This window comes from Saimiri boliviensis, chromosome 4, assembly GCF_048565385.1.
Source record: "Saimiri boliviensis isolate mSaiBol1 chromosome 4, mSaiBol1.pri, whole genome shotgun sequence".
Taxonomy (NCBI): Eukaryota; Metazoa; Chordata; class Mammalia; order Primates; family Cebidae; genus Saimiri; species Saimiri boliviensis.
This window is the reverse complement of record NC_133452.1, coordinates 11452582-11470133: the sequence shown is the minus strand read 5'-3', so window position 1 is coordinate 11470133 and position 17552 is coordinate 11452582. Positions and strand designations below refer to the sequence as shown.

Below are 17552 nucleotides of genomic sequence, written 5' to 3'. Positions count from 1 at the left end.
GTGAGGGCCTCGAGGATGGTCAGAGCTTCTCTCCATCTGGTGGCGGGACCATCTGCATCGTCAGTGACCCCTTCTGCCTGCACCTAAGGTCTCTTTACTCTTGGCATGGCATGGGCCCTCTTCCCCAACTCTGCTCTGTGCTGGGTGTGTGCGTAGCGTCTCTGGGCTCTAAGGGGAAATAAGGTTGGTTATGGGTGTGTGAGAGTGGGAGTGTCTCTTTTGCGTGTTTGCAGGCTCTAATGTACAGCGGACCAGCACCATTTCTGTCCAAAGAAATTATCTGTGTGATCTTGGGGCAGTTACCTGGATTTCCCCTCTGAGAGGTGGAAGTAATTATACAGCTGCTGCTTGACTTATGATAGGGTTATGTCCCAATATTCCCCTATTAAGTTGAAAATATTATAAGTCAAAAATATGTTTAGCCAGGCGTGGTGGCTCATTCCTGTAATCCCAGCACTTTGAGGCTAGGAGTTTGAGACCAGCCAGGCCAACATGGTGAAACCCTAAAAATACAAAAATTAGCTGAGCGTGGTGCTGGGTACCTATAGTCCCAGCTACTCGGGAGGCTGAGGCAGGAGAATTAATTGAGCCTCGGAGGTGGAGGTTGCAGTGAGCCAAGTGCCACTGCACTCCAGCCTGGGCAACAGAACAAGACTCCATCTTAAAAAAAAAAAAAATTGTATTTAATACGCCTAACTTACCAAATATCGTAGCTTAGCCTAGCTGCCTTAAATGTGCTCCAATCACTTGCGTTAGCCTACAGTTGGGCAGAATCATTTAATGCAAAGCCTATTTTATAATAAAAATTAAAATATTACACAAAATGAAAAGATCAAAATGCAAAGTACGGTTTCTACTGAATATGTATTGCTTTCACACCATCATCAAGTCAGAAAATTGTAGGTCAAAACATCGTAAGTCAGAAAAAGCATCTATATTTGTCGTCCCATAGCTGTTGTGAGAAATTAACAAAATAATGTCTATGCTGGTACTTGGAGAACCATAAAGTGCCATGGAAGTACATGGTCTTTGTTATCTTCATTATTATTCCGTAAATCAAAGAGAGCAGTTATATATGGGAGAATATGGGAACTGATCATATTCTCAGAAGTTATATATGGGAGAATATGGGAGCTGATCATACTCCCAGAAGTATATATGGGAGAATATGGGAGCTGATCATACTTCCCAGATGATGAGTGCCATCATCCTGAATGCTGGATCCTGAAAAACCAAAATCCTAAAAATATAATCCTAGAAAATCTAAAAAATTATTTTGAAGAAATTTATTTTAAAAATTTAAACGGGATTTGAGAAACATATAAAAATGTGATAACAGCCTGGGCAACATAGTGAGACCCTATCTCTCCAAAAAATAACAAAATTAGCTGGGCATGGCAGCACATGCCTGTAGACTCAGCTACTTAGCAGGCTGAGGGAGGAGGATCCCTTGAGCCCAGGAGGCCAGGGCTACAGTGAGCCGTAATTGCGCCACAGCATTCCAGCCTGGGCGACAGAGCGAGACTGTCTCTAATCAAACAAACTAAAACCTAAAACCATGATGGAACACTTCATTGGCCGCTTTACATAATAAATAGACTGGAACAGCATGCATAATTTTATAAGCATGAACTCTCAGCTGTACTAACGCCAGTCCCATGGGTATAACAGGAGCAGATGACCCATGTTTATAAAGAAATACATCAGAAAGGGAAATGTAGAAACACATATTACGATGGCTGGTACTGTGTGGATCCAGCTTTGTAACTAAAATACTGTTATGAACAAAGGTACTTTTCAAACAGTCATTTGACGAGATGGATCAAAAGCCGCTGTGGGTCGCCATTGCATACGCAGTCACCCAAATGGCTGAGATTTCAAGAAATTGTGTCTTTTGCAAATACAGATGCACAAAAAGGAGGTCTCTTCACTTAGGAAATAGCAACATTTTTACTTACACGTCAAAGTCATGTTGTGATGACGTACTTCCATGGAGTCAATTTGCAGAAAAAAATGCATAACACAAAACTCTAAAAGTCTCTATGCAGTTTTTACCTCCAGCATGGGAAATGATGCAGATGAAATACATAGCATAGGCCGGGTGCGGTGGCTCATGCCTGTAAGCTCAGCAGTTTGGGAGGCCAAGGCAGGCGGATCACGAGGTCAAGAGATCGAGACCATCCTGGCCAACATGGTGAAACCCCGTCTTTACTAAAAATACAAAAATTAGCTGGGCGTGGTGGCGCACGCCTGTAGTCCCAGCTACTCGGGAGGCTGAGGTAGGAGAATTGCTTGAACCTGGGAAGTGGAGGTTGCAGTGAGCCGAGATCGTGCCACTGCCCTCCAGCCTGGTGCCTGGTGATGAAGTGAGACTCTGTCTCAAAAAAAAAAAAAAAAGAAATACGTAGCATAGCGAACTGTGCTATGTATGAAAGGGGAGAATTCACACAGAACTAAATAGTTTGCCCGTGGAGATTTCTTGTTTTTTTTTTTTTTTTTTTTTGGCCTGTGTTTTACTTCTAGGATCTGTGAAACACTTGCTGCCTTGTATTTGGAGAGAGGTTGTGGTCTATGCGTTTTGTAAGCACATGCTGTCCATTTGAAAGGCTGGTTATTGCTCAGTTGTTATAATTAAGCTATTTCCTGCCTTTGTGATACCAATACAATTAGCTTTTTAAAACTTTTATCATTCATTATTAAATAATATACACATATCGCAGCCTTTTTTGTGAAGGAACAGTTTCACAGATCTCTTCTGTTGTGTTGTAAGGAATACGGTAAGGAAGAATGATATTTGGCTTCCTCAATACCGAATCTGTAGTTCTGCAGGGAGACAGAGCCAACAGGATATGTATATAGATACATGAGAGGGGTCTTATTAGGGGAATTGGCTCACGTGATTGTGGTGGCTGAGAAGTCTCTCCACAAGCCATCTGCAAACTGGAGACCCTGGGATACCAGTAGCATGTCTCAGCCCAAGTCAGGCCTCAACACCAGGAAAGCCGATGGTGTTGTTATAGAAAAGAGGTCCTGATTCAAACCTCCAGAGATGGTTCTTGGATCTTGTGGAAGAAAGAATTCAGGGCAAGTCCATAAAGTAAAGTGAAAGCAAGTTTATCAGGAAATAAAGGAATAAAGAATGGCTACTCTGGCTGGGCGTGGTGGCTCACGCCTGTAATCCCAGCACTTTGGGAGGCTGAGGTGGGTGGATCACAAAGTCAGGGAGTTCAAGACCAGACTGGCCAACATGGTGAAATGCTGTCTCTACTAAAAAATACAAAAATTATCTGGGCATGGTGGCTTGTGCCTGTAATTCCAGTTCTTGAGAGGCTGAGGTAGAAGAATTGCTTGAACTGGGACCCTGGAGTTGGAGGTTGCAGTGAGCTGAGATTGCACCACTGCACTCCAGCCTGGGCTACAGAGCAAGACTCCATCTCAAAAAAAAAAAAAAAAAAAAAAAAGAATGGCTGCTCCATAGACAAAACAGCCCTGAGGGCTGCTGGTTGCCCATTTTTATGGTTATTTCTCAATGATATACTAAACAGGGGGTGGATTATTCATGCCTCCTCTTTTTAGATTATATAGGGTAACTTCCTGACGTTGCCATGGCACTTGTAAACTGTCATGGCGCTGGTGGGAGTGTAGCAGTGAGGATGACCAGAGTGAACTCTGGTCACCAGGTTGTCTTTGGTGGGTTTTAGCTGGCTTCTTTACTGCAACCTGTTTTATCAGCAAGGTCTTTATGACGTGTATCTTGTGCTGACCTCGTGTCTAATCCTGTGACTTAGAATACCGTAATCACCTGGGAGTGCAGCCCGGTAGGTCTCAGCCTCATTTTATCTAGCCCCTATTCAAGATGGAGTTGTTGTGGTTCACACACCTCTGATAATATAATTCCCAGTGCAAAGACTCAGGACCCAGGGAGCCTCTGGTCTAAGTCGTGGAGTCCAATGGCCAGTCAACCTGGAGTTCTGATGTCCAAGGCAGCAGAAGAAAAGTCTGTTCCAGCTCTCAGAAACCAATTCACTTTCTGTATTTGTTCTCCTTGGGCCCCTGGTTGAGTGGATGGTGCCTGTCGATATTGAGAGCAGATCTTTCTAACCTAATCATCTCAGACTCACACTAATCTCCTCTGGCAACACCCTCACAGACACACCCAGAATAATGCCTTACCAGGTTTCTAAATATTCCTGAATGCAGTCAAATGGATGCCTAAAATTAAGGTGTCATTAATTAAGTCCACAAGTCCACCTCTTGTCAACCTAGTACTCATAGGGTCTTCTTAAGTCATACTTAATTTAATAAAGATGTAACAAGGTAAGAGGTCCCCCTAATATGATGCAACTATCCTGTAATTGTGATTTTGGGGGTTTTTGATGTTAGGAATTTAGACTTCAGGGATTTTAATCTTTAGGGATTTAGAGTTTAGGGATTTTGATCTTTAGGGATTTTGTGTTGATCTTTCAACATTTGTGGTGATGGCATTTGAGACCGTGTCTTTGAGATTATGATCCAAACCCCAAAATATATAATGCTAATAAGGGAGAAGAATCACATACTTTTTTTTCCATTTTCAACTGAGACTCTGGGGTGACCTTCAAAATCCTGCTCTGCTTTTTCCTTGAAATTGTAAATTCTCCAGAGTTGTTCCAGTACCTACATGCTCAAGATGTATTTATTGGACAGATGAATGATTAGATGGATGGTAAGGTGGATGGATGTTTGGTGGCTAGATGGGTGGATGGATGGATGAATGGATGGGACCCAGAGAGGGAAGCGATCTCCTTTCTGTTGTTTGATCTCCTATTTCTTCTCTTCTGCTTTGGGAAATGGAGCCCGTCAGCTCTTGGCTGGTCACCTTGTAGCTTTTGCCATTGTCCTGTCCTGTGCCACTCGCATTCCACCTTTGTTGACATCCCTTCTGCAGAGAGTTGGGCGGGGGTGGGGGGGGCGTAGGAGAAAAGAGGGTAAACAAGAAGTAATTCCTTGAGTAAGTCTTTGAGCCAGTGAAATACCAGGCATCATTTCCAAGGGATACTCGATATCTTGTCAACAACCCATTGATGATGCTCCTTCAATGTGAATGTCAAAAGCAGGAGAGACGCTGAGTAAACAGGATGCCAAGCCCTGGGGAAGACTGCTGTCCCCCTCCAGGCCTGCATGCACACGCCACACCCGCCTGTACCCCAAGCACCACGCCCACACACCCACAGGCCAGTGTTTTGGGGTTGGCAGCCTGGGTACTGCTGAGGCAGACACAAGTCACCGAGCATAACTCTCATTCTCTCCTTCTGTCTCTGTTTTAGTTACAGGAACTTGGTCAGTTTAGAGGATTTAATAAGTCCGTGGAAAATTTATTTCTGTCTCTTGCCACCCACGTGAAAAGTAAGTGCATGCTTCGTGATGTGTTTTCCCACCACCTCCAGGCCAGCCGAGCCCACAGGGCCTGGCTGGTGACCTTGGTGGGCACTGTCCCTCAGGCCACTCACTTTGTCTCTGGACCCTGGGGAAAGCTGCAGCACCCAGGCCTTCGGCTCTTTCCCCACAGAGCAGGCGTCTGGTTCCTTGTGGGAAGGGAGATGCCATTTCAATCCACAAGTCTGGCTCAGTTTCCCCTACTCTTGCTAAAACCTGCGTAGCTCAGCATCATGGGCAAAGGAGCTCAGACTTCCCTGAGGACCAATAGAGAAAGCGTAAAGATACAATTTCAGGGCCAGGCTTGGTGGCTCATACCTGTAATCCCAACACTTTGGGAGGCCAAAAGGTGGGTGGATCACTTGAAATCAGGAGTTTGAGACCAGCTTGGCCAATGTGGTGAAACCCCGTCCCCGCTAAAAATAGAAAAATTAGCCTGGCGTGATGGCGGGTGCCTGTAATCTCAGATACTGTGAAGACTGAGGCAGGAGAATAATCACTTGAACCCAGGAGGTGGAGGTTGCAGTGAGCCAAGATCATACCACTGCACTCCAGCCTGGGCGACAGAGCAAGACTCTGTCTCAAAAAAAAAAAAAAAAAAAAAAAAAGGTACAATTTCAGGGAATCTAAAACCAGAACCTTTCAGGCCGTGGGGGCCCAATATCTATCATCTGTATGGAATTACTGCGCCTTTCTCCTTTGCTCCTGGGTAACTGTGTTTTCTTTGGTTAGCAGTAATCCTGTGATCTGCAGATGCATGTAACCCAGAACCACTTCCACTTGGAATCTTGTGTCTTTCAGTGTTCTTTTTGCTCAGATACTTTTTTCTCTGCTTATCTTAAAATGCAAGTCCCAGAGAACAGGCCCTTTCTCATGCCTCCTAAGATGCCCAGGGCCGGTCAGGTGTTTAGAAAATGTCCTTAGTGGGCTCAAGGGTCCTTAGGCACAGATTTCTCTTTCAGTGTGTTTCTGCTCAGCTTCTCTTCATCATCCGCTTTTCTGCAGCTGCATGCAGATGGGCTCAGTGCTGCTCTCGGCTCTGAGGCAGTCTCTTTATATGACTTTAATTAGTTGTCTGAATTCCTCATGAGCCCTGTCTCAGTTGTCACATGATGACAATGGACATCAAAGCGCTGCCCTTCAGGTGAGCAGAAACAGTGACTGTCTCTGCAACGATCCGTTCCTTTCGTGTTCAGAGGGAGGAAGCAACTGAATTTTATGGGTCTGTTTGCCAAGAGCACTTGGTGGCTTCAAAATCACTGCTCCCAGCCTGCCAGGCTGTCTGACAGTACCCCGCTCTGTGCCCTTCGGCCTGGAATGGACTTTCCAGCTGTCCTGGCTGCTGTTCTCTTGCGGGTGCTATTTTCCTGACCCATACCTAGGAGACGCTAGTCCACCCTTTTCTGTATGTCTTTCTAGATGCACAGCCCTTCTGCAAGTCTATGTGGCTTCTGTGGATCGTCTCCCACCACTGCCACTGTAGGATCAGTGCCTTGGAGTTAGCCCCAACCCTGTCATCCCTCAGCCACCGAAATCCAGAGAAGTGGGACACACACGTCAGCACACAGGCGCCTTCCTGGACACCCCAGCCCTACACACAGGTGCACTGGATATGCTCACAGCTGTCCAACAGCCACCCGATGGCCTGGCCTGTGCACCCGCTCACACGCTTAAGGCTAAGCAGTGTGATACCCAGGTGGACAGCTAGAGCTAGTCCCTGGGTAGGGTGTGGGAGAATTCACAAGAGCAAAGCAGCAAGCATCCCTTCTCAGATATGGGAAGTGACTGAAACCTCATAACCTGGGTGTGTATGTGTGTGTGTGCAGACACACACACACACACACACACACACCCTCGGCCCACAGGCAGAGAGAGAAAACCCCAGCTTTCTGGCTCCTGGGAGTGACGCTTGGCCTCTGGCCTTTCCCGAATGCTTCCCCTAGTTGTATATGGACAGGACACGTGACCACATACGCCCTCCTCCCATCTCTGCCACAGGACGTGTGGCATCCTGTAGGCACTGACTCCCATTTCTTTGGGTTTTGAGCTCTTCTTCTCATGCCCAGTGATCTTTTTGGCTACCTGTTTCCCTATGGAAGTGGGTGCCAAGGGGAGCTTCATTCGTAAGGGAGGAAGTCAGATAGGCACTTGAGGTCTGCGGGGAGAGGCTGGGGAGAGCCCCAACTTTGCGCTGGGCCAGGCGCTGAAGAGAGGCCTTGTCCATGAGGGGTATTGAAAGCTGACCTGGAATTATGACCTCTGGCTGCTGATGCTGCCCAGTGAAGTCAAACCAGCAGGAGGAAATGAGTGATTGAACCCTGTCTATGATCAGTACATTTCTAGAAGATAGCATTGCAGTCCCCCTTAGAAGGAGGAAGAAGAAATGAAAAAACTGGTCTTGCTCAGGAGCAACCTGCATTTCTTTCTCTTCCTTATGCTTTGTCCCCCATTAATACTGACCTGTAAGCCTATTTCTTAGAGCCCAAATTCTCAGGAAGGCTCATCCTCTCCCCTTGCCTCTGACCCTTAAATGGCCCAAATAGGCCCAGGCTTTGGGGTGGGCACTAAGAGATTGCTGGGGGACCAGTTCCTCCTTAGGGCTTAGAAATCAGAGCCCCTCACAGCCTCGCAGTCCAGGCTGGGCATGGCCATCTGAGCACATCTTTTACTTTGTCCACTTTGAGGACCTGATGCGTGCCAGTGCCTTGGGAGCTGCGGCCTTAAAAAGACACCCCGGTGTTTCTGGATGGTCGCCTTGAAGATGTGGAGATGGCATTGCTCTCAGGGAAGTCTAGGAGGCATCCTGGTGGAAAAGCTGGACACCCCAGCAGTTTCGGGGTGCCTGTGTTGAATTTCCCTCTCTAGAGGAAAGAGACACCACAAGACTCACTCCTGGGCAGTGCAGGCGGGAGAGAACTAATAAGCAGCGAGAGGACAGAGGACTGATGCAATATAGCATCCCAAGGAGTGGATCTGAGGGCAGCCAGAGGGGTTGAGAGCCTTGCTGTCCATTGCAGTGGCCTCTAAGCACGGGTCACTCTTGAGCCCCTGAAATATGGCTGCAAGATGCACTACCAAATTGAAACACAGTGGGTTTCAGAGGCTTGGAATAAAACAAAGGTAAAATATTTCATGGATAACTTTAAAATCGATGCCATGTTTTAATAATATTTTGGATATATTGCGTTAAACTAAATACAGAATTAAAATTAATTTGGCTGTGCATGGTGGCTCATGCCTGTAATCCTAGCACTTTGGGAGGCCGAGGTGGGTGGATCACTTGAGCTCAGGAGTTCGAGACGAGCCTGGCCAACATGGTGAAACCCTGTGTCTACTAAAAATACAAAAAATAGCTGGGTGTGGTGGCAGGCGCCTGTAATCCCAGCTACTTGGGAGGCTGAGGCAGGAGAATCGCTTGAACGCAAGAGGCGGAGGTTACGGTGAGCAGAGATCATATCATTGCACTCCTGGGTGACAGAGCAAGACTTCATCTCAAAAACAAATGAAATAGACTTAATGTTACCTGTTTCTTTTTACTTTTTTTATGTGGCCACTATAATATTTTAAATGACATACGTGGCTTGCATTGTTTGTCTACTGGCAGCACCGCTCTAGAGACAGTTGTAAAGTTCACGTTTGGAGGAACGGGGTTCTCAAGGGAAAATGAAACCATCTTGAAGGCGGTTCTCTCACTTCTGTCTGGGGCGTCCTTCCTTCCAACGTTATTCATCTTTATTCTAGGCCACTGTTATACTGTAAAAATGAAACACATTTTTTTAGAGCCATCTTTTCAGGGTTTGCTTACTGTCATTGTTATGAGGACACCCCAAATCTTATTTTTACCTCTCTTCAAAGAGTCACATGGTGTTAATTGTAATATCTTTGTAAGGAACTCCTGGAAAGCCGGCTTGTGTGGTAGGCAGCTGTCTTCATGTTTGGACGAGTGTGCACTCATGTACGTGACTCGGAATGCAGAGGAGCTTGGGTGGAAGGTTTCCCTTCAACTCTCACCCTGACCGTGGCCTGGGTGACCTCAGTGGGACCTGGAAGGAAGCCAGCCCTCTCCTGCCCTGGTCCGGCACTCAGTGTCTGCCACCCCCTGCCCCCAGTGCCTCTGCACTTGGTGGGGGATGTGTCGCCCTTGTTCCTCCATGCTTTGCCCTCTTGGGACCTTGAGACCCACTATCTGTGGGGTCAGGGAGCCCCAGAAGAGGCTCCCACAAGTCAGCAAAGCTGTGTGCTCCCACCCGTCAACCCTTGTGTTTGCTTTTTTAGAGCTCTCCAAGTCCCAGAATGACATGACTTCTGAGAAGCATCTTCTTACCACGGGCCCCAGGCAGTGTTCGGGCCAGACAGAGAGACGGAGCCAGTCTGACACGGCGGTCAACGTCACCACCAGGGTACCCTGAGCCCCGCAAGGCCTCCCTGCCGATCACCTTCCTGTTGTCTCACAGGACTTTCTAGCTTGCCTTCTCTGTAGATTTATGTTTTGTTTAGAAAAACGTAATTATCAGTCAGCACCGCTATGTGGGCAGGTCTAGCCCAAGGCAGGTCAGGATTCAAGGTCAGTCTGGAAAACTATTCAGACAGGAAAAGGCTTCCACCTAATCGTAAGCCCTTGAGGCTCCTCTGTGTCCACAGAGCTCCCTGCCGGCTTCAAGGCCATACCAAAGCCCAGGGGCTTCCTGCTGGGCCCACACCTGCCAAGTTAGCACTGGAGTCTGCAGACCCGCAGCCTTTGGCTGAAATCTGTCCTGGCCTCTGATGGAAACCACTAAAAACATAAAGATATGAGCAAGCCTGCAGGGCGCTCTTCCCACGCTGTCCACACCACAAATGAGAGCTCCTCTAATAAAGGTTCTAGGGAAATAACTATCCCACCTTTCCACCGGGATTAACCCAGCCTGGAGCAAATGCTTCGGGTATGAGAGAAAGCCAACCTTAGAATGGGAAAGGCTGCATTCTCGGTCAGCTGAGGTGCCTTGGCTGGCCAGGTGCCACCCACTGTGCCTTGCAGAGTTGATGTGACTGCCCTGGTTGGCTGGACAGAACCGGTGTCCCTTCTCTGCTGCTGTGGACTCCGCTCAAGCTGCCCCCGACAGACTGTCCTTTGGGCGAGGGTGTGAGGTCAGCCCCCCTCTCCTGCTGGAACTTGCACGCACCATCTTGAGAGTTCACGTCCTGCTTCCCACTGGAGCCCAGTGTCCCCTCTGTAAAATGAAGATGATCATTAACACCTGTTCTGTCCACAGCACTGGGATTTTGCGAACATGTCATGAGATAATGTATCTGATTTGCTATCTATATATTTTATCTAAATTGCCAGCATTTACTATGATGTGCTGGACTCTGTACTAAAAGCTTAACTAGACTATTTCATTTTATCTTTATAACCACCCTCTCAGGTAGGTATTGCATGCAGCGTCATTTTACATGTAAAGAAATGGAGGCTTAGAGATATTCAGTCACATGCCCAAGGTTGTATAGCCGAAAGTGGACTGAACTCTGAGGCAGTGATTCCCAGCTCTTATGAGTGTAGGAGTCACTGGGGCAGGAGTGCAGTGGTGCGATCTCAGCTCACTGCAACCTCTGCCTCCTGGGTTCAAGTGATTCTCTTGCCTCAGCCTCCCGAGTATTTGGGATTATAGGTGCCGAGCTAATTTTTGTATTAGAAACGGGGTTTCTCCATGTTGGTCAGGCTGATCTTGAACTCCCAACCTCAGGTGATCCACCCGCCTCAGCCTCCCAAAGTGGTGGGATTACAGGTGTGAGCCACTGCGTATGGCCCCACTGGGGCTCTTAAAATGCAGATTCCAAACCAGTAGCTGCAGATTGGGCATGAGAAGAGGAACCTCAGATGCATTTTTGGTGAGCTCCTGGGATCTGGCGAAGTCTATGCTGTGAGGTTCGCAGACCACACTTTAGGAGTGAGGTGTCTAGATGGTTTGAAATGTATTTGGCATGTGTTTGAAATTCTAAAACACAAACAAGTGTCAGCTCATGCCAGCTTCCTGGGGTTTACAGAAGTGCCATCCGAACTCCCTGTAGGGATCACTCCTTCTCCTGGTGAAACAGGCAGAAGGGAAAGTGAGCAGCCACTTCTGAAGCTCTGTGTGCCACACATGGTGACAGCGTTTTTTTCTTACTTTATCACATTTAACTCTTACAAAAATACCAAGATAGATACTGTTCCTCCCATGGTAAAGATCGGCCGAGCGGGGTAGCTTATGCCTGTAATCCCAGCACTTTGGGAAGCTGAGTTAGGCAGATTCCCTAAGCCAAGGAGTTCGAGACCAGCCTGGGCAATATGGGGAAACCCTGTCTCTACAAAAATACGAATATTGGCCAGGTATGGTGATGCAAGCCTATAATCCTAGCTACTTGAGAGACTGAGTGGGAGGATCACTTGAGCCCGGGAAGTCAAGGCTACAGTGAGTCATGATTTCAACACTACACTCCAGCCTGGGTGACACAATGAAACCCTGTCTCAAATAATAAATTAAAAATGCCAGGCGAAGTGGCTCACGCCTATAATCCCAGCACTTTGGGAGGCTGAGATGGGCGGATCACGAGGTCAAGAGATCGAGACCATCCTGGCCAACATGGTGAATCCCCATTTCTACTAAAAATACAAAAATTAGCTGGGCATGGTGGTACACACCTGTAATCCCAGCTACTTGGGAGGCTGAGGCAGGAGAATTGCTTGAACCTGGGAGGCGGGGGTTGCATTGAGCCGAGATCGTGCCACTGCACTCCAGCCTGGCACCTGGCGACAGAGCAAAACTCTCTCAAAATTTAAAAACTGGCCAGGCATTGAGGCTCATGCCTGTAATCCCGGCACTTTGAGAGGTTGAGGTAAGTGGATTACTTGAGGTAGGGAGTTCGACACCTGCCTGGCCAACATGGCAAAACCCTGTCTTTACTCAAAATACAAAAATTAGCTGGGTGTGATGACAGGCTCCTGTAATCCCAGCTACTTGGGAGGCTGAGGCAGGAGAATTGTTTGAGCCCAGGAGGTGGAGGCTGCAGAAAGCCGAGATCGTGCCACTGCACTCTAGCCCGGGTGACAAGAATGAAGGTCCATTTAAAAAAAAAAAAAAGTTTTAGTGAGAAGTTAACCAACGTGTCTAATGTCACATAATGAATGAAAGAGCTAGGAACAGACCCGGGATTCGACTCTGACTTCTAAACTCTAAGAAGGACAGATGAGGACTGCGAAAAAGAGCGTTCAGGAAGGGGATTGTGGGAGTATGAGTAATTCTCTTACTCGCCTGAGTCACAGGAAACCACTCAGAGGCTGACACAGACTTCGGCCTAACCAGGTGCCTGGCATTGTTCTTGGCGTAATACCCTGTAGAGGTCTTTATATTTAGCCTTTGTCATCCTTAAGACAGCCTTGTGAGGCTTGCACTGTTCTTGTCCCCATTAAAGATGGGACACTGGGGCAAAGAGATGACCAATAGCTGGGTGGAGCCTGCTCCAGAAACCAACCATACCCTGCCCACGTCCCAGAGCTGGGACGCATTTCTTATTTGCACTGCGATGTGCTGTGTGGTGGCGCATCCCACATACCGCAGCCCGGGCTTGTGGCGTTCTGCCTGAGGATGGCCTGCGGGTCCTTGGCACGGCCCCTCCCTTGCTGCACGTGCACATGGCCCAGAGCCTGCCGGGCACATGGCTGAGTCTGACCAGGGTTGTCTGACGGGCTAAGGGAGCTCAGGAACAGAAGTGGTGGGTGCGGAGGAGGCGGTGGGGAAGCAGCCCATCCAGTGGCTGTCGTACGCCTGTGTCCACCTCTCAGCTACGCTCTTGGCAGGACACGCTTACAGCTTTCTGCAGGACTTCTCTCTCCCACCTTAAGTGAGGATGTGGCTGGGTTGGTTTGTTTCTTTGTTTCGTTTTGAGACTGAGTCTTGTTCTGTTTCCCAGGCTGGAGTGCAGCGGTGCTATCATGGGTCACGGTAGCCTTGATCTCCCAGGCTCACTCGGTCCTTCCACCTCAGCCTTCCACGTAGCTGAGACCGCAGGGACATGGCACCATGCCTGGCTGATTTATTTTATTTTTATTTTTAGTAAAGATGAGGTCTCACTATGTTGCCCAGGCTGGTGTCAAACTGCTGGGCTCAAGTAGTCCTCTCCCTTAGGCCTCCCAAAGTGCTGGGATTACAGGTGTGAGCCACCACACCCAGGCAGATATGGCTGTTTTAAGGGACAATTTAGCTAAATGTTTATAAAGTAGTCAGCCATCATAGTGTGATCTATAAATGCTAAATAACTATTGGGTTGAAATAGAAGGAGTATATCTTTATTTTTGAGACAGAGTCTCACTCTGTTGCCCAGGCTGGAATGCAGTGGCACAATCTCAGCTCACTGCAACCTCTGCCTCCCCGGTTCAGGTGATTTTCGTGCCTCAGGCTCCTGGGTGGATAGGATTACAGGCATGTACCAACATACCTGGCTAATTTTTTGATTTTTAGTAGATACGGGCTTTGCTGTGTTGCCTAGGCTAGTCTCAAACTCCTGGGCTCAATTGATCCTCCTGCCTCAGCCTCCCAAAGTGCTGGGATTACAGGTGTGAGCCACCGCCCCGGCCCAGGAGTACATGTTTAAACAAAACATTCGTCAGACTGCAGTTCACATGCCCTTGCTGGGGAGCTCACCAAAATTCCTCTCATTTTCATCAGAGTGTGTTGGAGCATCTTGGCAGCGCTAATTACACAGCATGGTGCCCGTGCTTTGGAAGTAGGGGATGCTGGTGCCCACCTTGCAAATAGCTACATTGAGGCACAGAATTAGTAGATAGCTTTCCTTGTTTTTTACTTGGAGACAGGGTCTCACTTTGTCACCCAGGCTGGAGTGTAGTGGCATGAACATGGCTCGTTGCAGCCTCGACCTCCTGGGCTCAAGTGATCCTCCCACCTCAGCACCCCCAAGTAGCTGGGACTACTGGAGTATACCACTCCACCCAGCTAATTTTTGTATTTTTTTCTAGAGATGAGGTTTCACCATGTTGCCCAGACTAGTCTCGAACTCCTAGGCTCAAGTGATCCTCCCTCCTTTAAACCACACGGTGACTTGGGGGTGTAAACCGAGAAAACAGCTCAGGATATTTTCCACACCACTTCTCTGACTGTTAAGTTTGAACCACATGCTCTGAAAACACCCCTTCAAAAGTGCTCACTTAAGCATCTGGGCCAGGATTCCTCAAGACATGAATTCTTACCTGTCCTTTCCTGTGCATTCCACTGGGATTTTACTGTTTGTGTTATGAATGTATTGACCTATATTGGCCATAAAAGCATGCCCCTGTTGAACAGGAAGGATGCCTAAAAACCATCAGGAGGGTGACCTCTCGGGAGGGGAACTGAGGAAGAAGATTTTCTTTCTTTTTCCTTTTTTTTTTTTGAGATGGAATCTCTCTCTGTCGCCCAGGCTGGAGTGCAGTGGTATGATCTTGGCTCACTGCAACCTGCGCCTTCTGGGTCCAGTGATTCTCCTGCCTCAGCCTCCTGAGTAGCTGGGACTACAGGTGCACGCCACCACACCTGGCTAATTTTTGTATTTTTAGTAGAGACAGGGTTTCACCATAATGGCCAGGCTGGTCTTGAATTCCTGACCTCAGGTGATCTGCCCGCCTTGGCCTCCCAAAGTGCTGGGATTGCAGGTGCGAGCCATTGTGCCCGGCCAGCTATTCCTTTTTAACTGCTACTTTAAGGGCTTTTAGTTCATGTTGACAAGTTGTCCTCCATTGAGGCTGACTCAGTTCACATGAGCACTGGCAGGGCATCACTCTTGCCAACGCTTAACTTTGTACGTTTTTTTCCTCAAAACTTTACATAACACAAAACTTACCATCTATGCCATTTTAAGTGCTTAGTTCAGGCCATCGAAACCTTCCTAATGTTGGGCACCCATCACCCGCATCCATCTCCTGGACTCTTTTCATCTTGTAAAACTCAACTTCATAATTTTTAGCATTTGCCCATTGAATGGGCAGTCATGTAAAATGTGCCTTTCTTCAGCTGCAGGTAAGCTTTTCTCTGTTTTCCTCTGTTTGTCACACCTTCATTCTTGAACCCCTCTAAGCGGATCTGCTAGCTCTTCCAGCCTCTGGGTCCTTCGCTGTGGCTTTGATTGACACTTCCCTCACACCTTTAGTGCTCCCTCCGACAACCTCACTCCTCATCCCCTGTGTGCTCGTGGTCTGTGTCCACGTGTCTGCAGGTCTAGGACGTGCTTTCTGTTTAACCGTCACCAGCTGTTCCACGTGGGAGGCCTCCCCTCCCCGGCTCACCCCAGCCAGCCTCAGCATCCTCTCAGAGGATCGCAGCCCCACTCAAGCTGGCCCCAGATGCTCGCGTGCTGAAGAAACGCTCCCTTGCCTCTTTCGCACTGACCTGGCTGGTGCTTCTGTTTGAATGGTGTGTCTGTCTGCCTGCGAGCTACCGAGCCCTCGGAGGATGGACCTCGTGTCTTCTCCTCTTTCTCCTCTCTTCCTCCACTTCTACTCTTCCAGCCTCCAGAATTTAGCGTGGTGGAGTGAATATAGTGTTGCTTAACAAATAAATGTCTATAGGAATGAAGTTGGCATTCTGGGGATGGAGAGCGTAAATAATTCGGAGGTGATCTTTTCTTTCATTTGTTCTGTCATATTCTCACTTAGTATTTTATTCCTGAAAATTATGACTACGGGGCAACGATTGTATTTCTGAGCTCTGCTTGGGAACTTTGTGTTTTCAGCCATTAGGAGGTTTTCCCACCTTGCCTGTTGTGTTTTTTGCTCTCTCTGAGCACTGTCCAATGGACCTTTTCTGCAGGGATGGGAGTGAGCTTTATGTGAGCTGTTCAAGCAATGACCATGGCTGCGTGTGGCCACTGAGACTTTGACGTGTCTAGGGCAGCTGAGAAGCTGAGTTAATTTTGTTTGATTTCAGTTAATTTAAGTTTAGTCATGTGTGGCTAGTGACTGCCGTACTGGAAGACACAGCTGTATACATCGTAGAAGTATCAACTTGGCTGTGAGCAGTGGCCCTCCTCACTTTGGGAGGCCGAGGCAGGTGGATCACTTGAGGTCAGGAGTTTGAGGCCAGCCTGGCCAACATGGTGAAACTCCATCTCTACTAAAAATATAAAAATTAGCCAGCTGGTGGCAGGTGCCTATAGTTCCAGCTACCTGGGAGGCTGAGGCGGGAGAAATGTGTGAGCCTGGGAGACAGAAGCTGCAGTGAGCCAAGATTGTGTCACTGCACTCCAGCCTCCAGCCTGGGTGACAGAGCAAGACCGTGTCTCAATAAATAAGTTAAAAAGAAGTGTCAACTACTCACAAAATATTTTTAGAAAATTTAGAGACATATTTTGATCTATCCCTTTTTATAAGCATGTTAGGGCTAAAACTCTGCTTATCAGGCTAATTGTTGTATGTCAAATGATTAAATGCCAGGACCATTTATTAAGGCTAAAATGAAAGACTTTTAGTAACGCATGAGTAATCTACCCATCACTGTTCATGACTGTCCCAAAGCCGGATGTTGTCTGTCTCTGGGCCCTGCGTGTGTGTGTGTGTGTGTGTGTGTGTGTGCGTGCGTGCGTGCGCATGTGTGCACGCGCACATGTGTGTACCAAGTGCGAGTGTGTCCTCCTATTCAGAAGTTTGCATATTAACATCAAGTAATAGATGCAGGCTCTGCTTGCTGAAGCCACCACATTTGAACAAAACCAAGCTGGGATGCAGACTGTAATACCAGTTTTTGTTTTTGCTTTTCAGAAGGTCAGTGCACCAGATATTCTGAAACCTCTCAATCAAGAGGATCCTAAAGGCTCTACTTACCCTATATTGAAGCAAGAGAAACTCCCATCCAGCCCAGCACCCAGTGCCATATTCTCTGGAGGCTTTAGACACGTGAGTCTCATGCCACTGCTCTTTTGTGTGTGTGTGTGTGTGTTTGAAAGCATAATGTATGAGTATTTATTTTGATTACTCCTATTTGAAGGTCCTTATTTGTGGAGAACAGCAAGGCATTTTATTATCCATCTTTCTATTTTTTTAATTTTTTTTTTGACATGAAGTCTTGCTCTTGTTGCCTAGACTGGAGTGCAGTGGCACGATCTCAGCTCACTGCAACCTCCACCTCCTGGGT

At 47.7% G+C, this 17552-nt stretch overlaps 1 protein-coding gene across 5 annotated transcripts in view; it reads left to right on the top strand.

The window, feature by feature from the left end:
* The window catches only part of SYTL3 (synaptotagmin like 3), a 119034-nt gene that overhangs the window by 66675 nt on the left and 34807 nt on the right, over positions 1-17552 (top strand). For 3 of the 5 annotated variants that reach the window (XM_074397186.1, XM_074397187.1, XM_074397188.1), the window contains 3 exons: positions 5307-5385; positions 9691-9815; positions 17180-17314. In XM_074397186.1, coding sequence (XP_074253287.1) covers positions 5307-5385; positions 9691-9815; positions 17180-17314 — 339 coding nt within the window. The remainder of the gene's footprint in view (positions 1-5306; positions 5386-9690; positions 9816-17179; positions 17315-17552) is intronic. The other 2 variants (XM_074397190.1, XM_074397189.1) reach the window with 2 other exon arrangements.